The 10,382-nt window shown below is 48.4% G+C and overlaps 1 protein-coding gene across 1 annotated transcript; it reads right to left on the bottom strand.

Annotated features, from left to right (window-relative positions):
* Positions 1-9,050: 9,050 nt before the first annotated feature.
* Positions 9,051-10,382, bottom strand: LOC112116504 (galanin receptor type 1-like). Its single transcript, XM_024214037.1, has one exon. It carries the CDS (start codon positions 10,380-10,382, stop codon positions 9,051-9,053), a length of 1,332 nt encoding a protein of 443 aa, XP_024069805.1.

Here is a 10,382-nt window from a genome sequence, read left to right as displayed (position 1 = left end):
TGGAGCTAACTGCATCTGAGATGGATGGGGATCAGTTTACGTTCAGGAGAGGATTTGCAAAGATTTGCATATCAGAAACACATCTGATCACATTTGGACATACACAAAGAAACACCCATTTTAGACCCAGGAAGCTACTGCACGGTGAGCAGAGAGGCGTTTATAAATAAGAAAGGCCTCATTTTTTAAAGGTGTTAAACGCTCACAAACCCAGCCAAAGTCAATGGAAACTCAGCACCTCTGAAAATCAGGCCCAGTGATAACTGCTTCCCTATTATAAAACAATTCTCCATGGAAGAGTTTTGTGGGGAACAGTACGCTCCGATCTGCCTCTTGTCTGTATGCTTGTATGGAAGGGATCAATGCTTCCCACCTCCTGAGTATTTTCAGAGTTCAGGAAACATCTCCCATAAAAGATATTTGAAATGTACTTGCCTTTTTTTTTTTTTAATTGATCTGCCAAAATGCAGTGTCTTGGCTAACGTGGAGCTATGCAACAGGAACAGGCTGCTGCACTGAAAACATGCAAAATCAAAGGTTACACTTCAGCGCCATGAAAACTCCCTTCCCCCATTCAATGATGATGATGACAAACTAACCAGCCCCTGAATTCTGCCAGCCCCAGACCATTTCTTTACTGTAATGCTCCAGGCATTGATTTCTTCAGGCTGCTTCTTGCAATCAGCAAGGGGCACCAAGCAGAAGGACTTTGATTTGGAGACACCTCACTTGGAAAAATGTTAGTTTGAATCTATCTAGGTACTTATATGGTCCCTACTACTGTAGTATCTGAGCACTTCACAGTCTCTAGTAGACTTATCCTTACAACACACCTGTGAGCAGGGGAGTACCATTCCTCCCGTTTTACAGATGGGAAACTGAGGCATTGAGCCACTAAGTGATTTGCCAAGAAAGCAGAGAATTGAATCCTGGATTGCCCTGTAAGGGAATCTGGAGGCATCATCCTTGCTAGGGAAGGTAAAGGGATTGTTGGGACAGCTGCTGGCTGGAGTGGAGTGCAGGAGATATGCAAGTATAAGGAACAGCCCCACTTGTTAGTTTTGGAGTATGTCCCCTATGAATGCCAAAAAAGGTGCATAATGGAGAGATGAATGTAATGTGCTGGGGGACCCCTTCCACGTGCCTGACCAGGATCCTAGACCAACAAAAGATGAGGCTCCCTCTGACAGTGTCCATCCCAGATTTTATACTGAGCCCAGTGCATGCTGGGACAGAACTTTGGCTGTGTATTCATTGTTACAAGAACACTCATATACTGCAATCATGATACTTTACCATTGAATCCAAAGGCTTGATTTAAGGATTTCACTAATAACACAGATCGTGGTTACAGGGCGAGCCGCACTTTAGACCCTTTTTAGTGCACCTCTTTAGTGACAGGTTGTGGTACCTTCACCTCTCTCTGGATAGAGCCACGTGGTCCTAGACTGGGTCTTAGGGCTGCAGTCACCCTGTTTACCAACCATGATAAGGTGACAGACCCAACTGTGTTTGGCACCTGTATGCCCCTTTCCTCAGGGAGCCTGTTACAGCAGCTGATGAAAGTGGCTCAAACAGCTTCTGCAATACAAAATATGATTTATTACCCACAGGTATATAGCATTCAGAGCATAGGGATAAAACAACAAAGGGCCTATTCGCCTGGGTCAGACCTAACTTTTCTTCTTACCTTGCAAGCTTTGGGTAAGTTCCATTCAGCCCAGCCCTCTGCTCCTGGGAGAGACGGGGGTTCTCTGCGTGTTTCTCTCTGTTAGCGACTCATCTCCAGCCACTGCTGCCTGCTCACCCCACTTCCTCTCTAGACAGGGGTCTTTAGTGGTTTGGTGTCCCCTGGATCGTAGGCTCAGGCCTGGGAAAAATTAACTTGCAAGTCTGGTTGGAACCAGGCAGGTGAGCACTTCCTAATTAATAGCTCCCCCATTGTTTCCTTAAGGGCCCTGGGTATTCCTTAAGCTGTGGCAGTACCATATCTTTGTCATTGTTTCATTTCCTGTTTGTTTCCTCCCAACAGCCTCCTTTGCTTTAATTCCATGCAGTCAGGAGGATAATATCAAATGGGAAAACTGAGGTGCGGATGATATTCCTAAAAAGATAATATGGAGAACTTCCTCCTTCTCCACCATATGGGACATAAGAAAATGTAGGAGGCCACAGTCAGTCTGTGGCATTGCGGTTCCCATTGAGTTAAGTTTAGAGTATGTCAAGTGTCTGGGTGGTGGACTTGCTACCAGAGCAAAAGAGCTTTGAAGGAGAAACACAAAACTGACCCCTGTGCTGCTGGCTTTGCATTTAACCTGCCTGATATGTCCATCTCTGGGGAGGGGCAGGGGTCAGTTAAGTAAAATATGAGCAAACAGAACTCTCCCCCCTTTGTGGAGAACTCTCTTCTTGCCCTGCTCTGGATTATTCCAAGGATGGGGCAGGCCCTCTGAGATTCTTGAGGGGTAAGTGATGGTGAATCATAAGACAGGGTCAGATCCTGACCTCTGCTAAAGCTGCTATGTGCCCCCAGAATAACAACTTTAAACCAGGCAGCTGGGGATTCCTGAGGCTGCTCTAATTTATGCCAGGGGTTCAACTGGTTCTTAGCTGTCCCAAATTCAGGGGAGTAGAAAGATGGCTGACAGTGATGTATGCTTCCTCCGCTGTCCTCATCTGCAGCCTGGGGTGCTCTGGCACAGCTGAGGATCTGGGCCTGCAGTTGGAGCCCAGCCATGGGGGAAAATCAAAGCGGTGAAGACTGAAGGAAATCCATGTAAATGACAAACTTCTGGGGCAGGATCATGGGCCCAATTCTGATCTCATTCATGCCCACATAACATCTTTGGCTTCCAAAGGAGTCACTCCTGATTTACAGCAGTGTAAGTGGGACCAGAATATTAAATGTCTCTGCTCATGGCTATGCACATCAGTGACTCAACATATACACACTTACTATTATTAATAATAATTACTAATACTTGTGAGGAATAAATAATAAACAATACATTGATGAGCAATGATGGAGAATTGGGGAAGAGGATGGAGAAAGGGAATAGAGGGGCAGATGATGGAGGAGAAGCCGAGGGGGTGGAGTGAATGGGTGAGAGTTGAGGGAGCAGTGAAGGAAAATGGGGTGAAGGGAGGAAAGCGCGGGGGGCGCACCCCTGCAACATCTCCAGCAGCACTCACTTGTTTTGTCAATGAATGAAAGAGCTTTCCCCAGTCTCTGCTGTGTCAGCGTTAATGTACAGTTCATGTCCCATGTAACCCATAAAGTTCTGCCTTTAATAGAGTTACACCAGGTCTGAATTCAGCCCCCCATGTCTTTATGAATAGGAGTTAGAGACAACCAGTGTCTCTGGAATAAGATTACTGTGAAAGCTTTGTGTCTCCTCAGTGATTCACTGGCAGGTGCTGAAGGCTTTGAGACAGAACTGAGAGCACAGGACTGCTGGCAGAGGAAGAGACAGTAGGACAGTCCAGGCACCACAGAGCAACCGTCTGTGATTTCCTGCAGCAGCAAAGAGATTCAGATAAAGTTACTTTAAGCCCACCCACCTTGCAGCATATTTGCCCATATTGATTCAAATGGCAAAATTGCAGCCAGTCTGGCAAAGTGTAGAATAGGGTGAAGTCCTGTAGGGTAAACAGTGGAGCTGGGGTGTATTAACAACATTGTTAATGGAAAATGAGTCAATGCCCTTAACCTATTTCACTGTCTGTTTCCTGTGGAAACAGTTAGTAGTTATACTGCTTGGATAATTAGATTTCTCCTTTCACAAGGCCCGCATGTCCTGGGTCGTTGCTATGTGATGTAATGGGAGGTTAGTAACTAGGGACCAGCAATGAGTTTAGCTCAAATAAGAAGAACCCCAAACCTCAAGCTGAACCTCTGAGCCTTTCACCTTTCACTAAATGCAGCACCAAGATCCAAGTGTGGGTGTGTTTTCAGTTGATGAAATCCACCTTTGGGCAGTGATTGCCCACGAGCCCTAGGGAGGGACAGAAGAAAGTTTGGTCGTGGTTACCTTGAGTCGTCTTTTAATCAAGAAGCCAAAATGCATCCTGTGCTGCTGTTCTTATGGCCCAGGGCCAAAGCCTTCATGTGTTTGGACTCAGCAAGGCCCACTGGCCTTAGGAACGAGGAAGGCCAACTCAGCTTCCCAGCAATGCCATCCTCTGGTCATCGTTATCCTGTCCTACTGCTCCCAGAGTGAGGGATTCAGCAGAGGCAAACAAGGACGGATGGGGATAAAGAGAAACAAAGACTGTGAAACCATGATGACTGTTGGCTGCATCTTCGTTTTCCTTCCAGAGCTCTTTAAACTGGGCCTGTTTGCTCCTGGGACTATCTGATGATTATTAGATAGTTATGACATTTCCTTTGGACTTCTTGGGGCTTTCCTAGGAAAAGATACAGTATCTTTAAAATGCACTTTCCCAGACTATCCAGCCCCCGCTGACCAATGTGTACAGAGAAATAAGTTTGCTAATCCACACACCAGGAGCAAGACCTTTAGCTTTGGCTCCTTGCAGGGAATTCATCTGTGTTCGGTAAACGAAGATGTGTCTCTTGTGTATTCCTCACCGGGCCTGAAGCATTAATGGCATTTAGACGCCTGTCAGGTTGTCAGGCATTAGAAACAAGGATATTGCAGGACCCCAAGGGGATCTGGTCTGCTATAAATAGCTGTGTCTTATCAGAGAGCAGTGAGGAAAAAAGCCACCTTCTCAAATGCTGCGGTTGTGCCTCAGCGAGCTAGCGTGCGTCACACAGACACGGCTGAATGACCCAGACGTGTTGAGGGACAGGGTGTCTCATGGGACACAGAGGCTTTCCCTCTTACATCACTGATTCAAATCTGCCCTGGGGTGATAGTGAATGAAAATCATTACTATTTAGCAGTTGTTGTGTAGACTGAGTAAAATAAATTGGTGTTCTCCGTAGTAAACAGGTGTGCATGTCCCAGAAACAAGCCATGATAATTGATAGGCCTCTGGGTAGTTTCAGCAGAGAGGTCAAGGAGTGAATGGGTATGGAGCGGGAAGGAGATTCCAGTACCAGTAATGATGATAAGAAGCAAGGAGAGATTGCTCTGTGGAAAGACCGAGGCTGTAGTTGATGATGTTCCCCCTTATTCCTCTCCTCTTGAGGGAGACAAAGTAATGAATAGTACAGAGAAGGTAAACTGGACACTCCTATTTTTACACAGGAACAAGAGGATGTTCAATAAAATTGAAAGTGTTAGAAATATTTTTAGGCAGGCATGATTGGCCTGTGGCACTCATTGCCACAAGATATCACTGAGGCCAAGAGCTTTGTAGGAGTCATGAAAGGGTTAGAAATGTTTATCGATAATGACAACACCCACAGTTTCATTCAATAGGATTCTAAAGAATTTGTTAAGGGATACATAAAGCCTCATGCTTCAGGGCACAAATAAACCCAATAAATGATGGGGTCAGGAAGAAACTTCTCCCATGGGAAGGTTATACCATAATTGTTCACTGCGGAGTCCTTGTACCATTGTCTGCATCATCCACTACTGGCCATTCTCAAAGATGGATACTGGACCAGATGGATCTGATATGGCAACTCCTATATTCCCCTCATTTCCCTAGACACAGATCCTTCAGAACAAGATTGAGTACATTTATCAAGGCAACATAAGGGAAGTTTTGCAATGCTGTGCTGCACCTGGTCTGTGGGTAGAGGATTTCAATTTATAGGGCCTGATCCAAAGCCCACTGACGTCAATGGGTTTTGGATTAGGCCCCTACTGCTCCTCAGCCTGACATCTTTCACCAACACTAACATATGCTTTGAAAGAAAAAATAAAATCATTGCAAATGTTCCCCTAAAGGGTATTTAAAGGCCAGCTTTTTATGTACCCGGCAACAGGCGCTGTCCATGTCCCATGAGTTATCACCTGCAGAAATGCAAATGGCATTTTCACACTGAGCACAGCGGTCAGGAGACATTTATCACTCGCTGTAAAAATGCTTAATTGTGATTTTGTGCCCGTTTAACACAAAGAAGGGAAAACAGACTCTGGATGCAACTGTCTGTTAGGAGACAATCCTTTGTTTTCCAGGCATATCATTAGTAACATGAAATGTTATTTAATGATCATTAAAAAGGTGGAAATCCTGCTGGGACAGATGGCTATTTCGGTCTGGCTTTCTCTGAACTCTCAAAGCAAAAGGCTCCCTGGGAGGCAGTGGGATGTTACTTGAATCGTATGTTCCCCCAGAACACTGAGTCCCCTGCTCTCTAATAAGATGGCTTCTAGTCTTCCAAAGTTTAGGTTTCACAGTATGTGAAATCCTTTGCCACAAAGGCTGCTTCCTTCGTTTTGCTGCTCACTGACACAACACTCCGACTCTCCCAAGCGCTGCTGAGTGAGTAAGCAGAGAACAAAGCATTATGGTAGCACCAGGAGGCCTCAGCCAGATTTGGGGCCCCATTGTGGTAGGCACTGTGCAGAGTCTAGGGTGACCAGATGTCCCGATTTTATAGGAACAGCCCCAATTTTTGGGTCTTTTTCTTGTATAAGCTCCTATTACCCCCCACCCCCGTCCCGATTTTTCATACTTGCTGTCTGGCCACCCTAGTGCAGACACAGGGCCGGCGCAACCCATTAGGCGACCTAGGCAGTCGCCTAGGGCACTACAATTTGGGGGCGGCGACCGCGGCAGTATTTCGGCGGCAGAACCTTCCGCTGCCTCTGTCGGGGGCGGCATTTCGGGGCGGGACCTTCCGCCGCCTAGGGCGGCAGAAAAGCTGGCAAGTATCAGGGGGTAGCCGTGTCAGTCTGTATCTACAAAAACAACAAGGAGTCTGGTGGCACCTTAAAGACTAACAGATTTATTTGGGCATAAGCTTTCGTGGGTAAAAACCTCACTTCTTCGGATGCATGGGTTGTGACCCCGTTTTAATGGGGTCATCAAGCCTGGCGTTAGACTTGCTGTGGTCCAGGGCCAAAGCTGAAGACCGAGCCCCACCGCCCGGGTTCAAAGGCGAAGACCAAGGGCTTCTGCCCTGGGTGGCAGAGCTCAGGTTCTAGGCCCCCCGCCTGGGACTGAAGCCCTGGGGATTTGACCCTCCCCTGTCTGGGGCAGTGGGGCTCGGGTAGACTCAGTCTTCACTCCCCCCTCCTGGGGTTGTGTAGCAATTTTTGTTGGCAGAAGGGGGTCATGGTGCAATGAAGTTTGAGAACCCCTGCATAGCACAATGAAATCACAGTTTGGGCCTGGGCCTCTAGGCCAGGGGTGGGTAAACTTTTTGGCCTGAGGGCCGCATTGGGTTTTGTAAATTGTATGGAGGGCCGGTTAGGGGAGGCCCCCACCTCCTATCTGCCCCCCCCCCAGGACTCCTGCCCCATCCAACCCCCCCTGTTCCCTGATGGCCCCTCTGGGACCCCTGCCCCATCCAACCACCCCTTCTCCCTGTCCCCTGACTGCCCCCAGAACCCCTGCCCCTGACTGCCCCGTGCCACCCCATCCAACCCCTACTCCTTCCTGACTGCCCTCCCAGAATCCTGCCCCCATTCAACCCCCTGTTTCCCCCGACCACCCCAACCCCTATCCACACCCCCATCCTCTGACCACCACCCCGAACTCCCCTGCCCTCTATCCAACTCCCCTCTGCTCCCTGCCCCCTTACCTCGCTGCCTGGAGCACCGGTGGCTGGCGGCGCTACAGCCACGCCACCCAGCTGGAGCCAGGCCACGCCGCCACTGCCACCGTGCAGCACAGAGCACCGAGTCAGGCCGGGCTCTGTAGCTGCCTGCCCCAGGAGCTCACAGCCCTGTCGCCCAGAGCATTGTGCCAGCGGCGGAGCGAGTTGAGGCTGCGGGGGAGGGAGGACATCAGGGGAGGGGCCGGGGGCTAGCCTCCCCGGCCAGGAGCTCAGGGGCCGGGCAGGACGGTCCCGCGGGCTGGATGTGGCCTGCGGGCCATAGTTTGCCCACCTCTGCTCTAGGCACTACTATAGTACAAATAAACAATCATTACTATTTTACTTAGCAAAGACTCCTTTAGAAGTGCTAATAGCACACAGTTTAACCTGCATTTCCTCTTTAGGAAAAGAAAAGCACTTTGAATCTCTCCTCCCCAGAGAAATATACCAGGACTACAGATTACGGTTTGGTTCTGATTTTATTGTTATAAAACACCTTTTACTTTTATTTTCACATGCCATCGTCTTTGCTTTGTACAGGTAGAGCGGTGGGCGAGCTGACTTTCTGAGTGTAAAATGTGTTAACAGAAATCCAGTTATATCCAAACCACCAAAAGGAAAATGTTCCCAATCCAAAAGAGCCCATTTTCCTACTGCACTTCTCAGAGGGGCTCTGGGGCCACATTATCGCTTCTGAATTTCCAAATATAGAACTGTAATGGTTATGTCACAGACAACTCACTTCAGTAACATTTGTTTGTATGGCAGCTTGGTGTGTTGCAGATCAGACAATGACATCTCAAGTGGCACAGCGTGTGAAATTCTCTGCTAATACTATTTATGTTATATGGTTTCTAGAGTTTCTTTACTGCTTGCAACTACGATTGATGTGATTTTCAGCCAGGAAAGCTTGTTCCATTTGGACTTTATCAGCTCAGGATAAGCAGCAGCAAGCGGTCAAAGTACAATTGCTAATGTATCAAACCTGCATCTCTGCAGAGATGGAGCTGCAGGAGGAGAACAGCTGATTGGAAGTTTATCTATTTAGTGTGAAAGCTTTTAACGCGCGAGAGGATTGTGCATTTCTTGTGTCCAGGTGTCTCTGATAGAGATGATTTGTCCATTTTGGTAAGTTCATCTCAGTTAAAATAGAAGTAATCTTTTTCTCCGCATTTTTTTCTCTTTATCTCTCTTTCCTTCCTCTGTCTTTATTTGGGGGCGAGGGAGGTGGGGAGAAGGCATGCTAGGTTTCTTCTCCCTCTTTAGAATATCAGACTCAGAAAAACCTACTACATGGCCATCAGCTGGGTCTGATACACCTCTTAGTAAGGATGAATGTATTAATAGGTGTTCTTCCTGAACAAGATTAGAGAGAAGTCTTTTCACTAGACCTGGTGTTTAGAGACAGAGGCTGGCAGGACATTAGTGAAGTTTCACAGTTGTTCTTAGGGTCAGAGTCCCCCTGACACCTCTTGCCCATTGCTAGGGTGCAGCTGGACTCTTTCCTTGCAGAGTCCATGGAGTTCCTGTAAGAGAGCAACTCAGGCACAGAAGAAAGTGCAGTCCCTTCAGACAGAGAGAAGTTAAAAAGGGAAACCATCCTCTGGTGGTATTTGCTCTTCATTTCTTTGGCTGACCTGTAGAGGTTCCCAACAAAGCAATAGCATATGGGGTTGAGGCTGGAGTTGGTGAGGCCTAGCCACTGAGCAAAAGGTCTGAGCTGCAGGACCCAGGGAGATGGAGTCACATCCTGCAAAGAGTTGGGGATGTTGAAGTCAATCCAGATGTCCATCATGTAGAAGGGCAGCCAGGAGATGGCAAACAGCAGGACCAGGGCCACCACCATCTGGGCCACCTTCTTGCGGATCTTCAGCCTGGAGGCTGGCAGGGATCGGTTCAGTGAGTTGCACTCCTTCAACTGGCTGGTGCAGCTCCACAGCCTTCGCACGGTCAGGAAGCAGATGACCATATTGAATAGCACGGGCAGGCAGTAGAGGGCACAGAAGAGCAGGAAGTTGTAGGCTTGCTTGAGCTTCTCTTGAGGCCATATTTCCCTGCAGATTGGGAACACCAATGGCAGTCCCTCCACTGCCCCAATCTCATCCCTTTTGTTCATGAATATAAGGGGCATGCAGATCCCAGAGGACAGGACCCACACCACCAGGATGGCGCTGAGGATCTTCCTCTGGGTGAAGAAGGACCTGGCATTCAGAGGGTTGTGAACACTGTAATACCTGTTCACACTAATGACCGTGAGGCTGAGCACACTGGCTGAGACAGACACGGCCTGGATGAATGGCACAGCCCTGCACAGGAAGTCCCCGTACACCCAGGCTTTGTATATCAAGTTCCCCACCGTGATGGGCATGCAGACGCACACCACCATCAAGTCGCAGATGGCCAGGTTGATAAGGAGGCTCCTGGTGGCACTCAGACTGGGCATCCGACTGCTACGCTTCCTGGTGAGCACTTTGATGGACATGATGTTCCCAACAAATCCCACCACAAAAGAGAGCAGGTACAGGATGGTCAGGCTGATGGTGACAGGCTCCTTTGCAAACAGGAAGAGCATCTTTTCCAGCTCCTCCCAGTTCAGCTCCTGGCTCCCATTCCATACTCCAGGCAGGGACACGTTCTCTCCTTTCAAAAGCTCCTGCAGGCGGAGGTGGCTCTCTGGGAAAGGGAAGGAGGAATTCAT

Source organism: Terrapene carolina, unplaced genomic scaffold (assembly GCF_002925995.2).
Source record: "Terrapene carolina triunguis isolate 2854851 unplaced genomic scaffold, T_m_triunguis-2.0 Scaffold93, whole genome shotgun sequence".
Classification (NCBI taxonomy): domain Eukaryota; kingdom Metazoa; phylum Chordata; order Testudines; family Emydidae; genus Terrapene; species Terrapene triunguis.
Note: the sequence above shows the minus strand (reverse complement) of the source record. Positions and strands in the feature narration are given on the sequence as shown.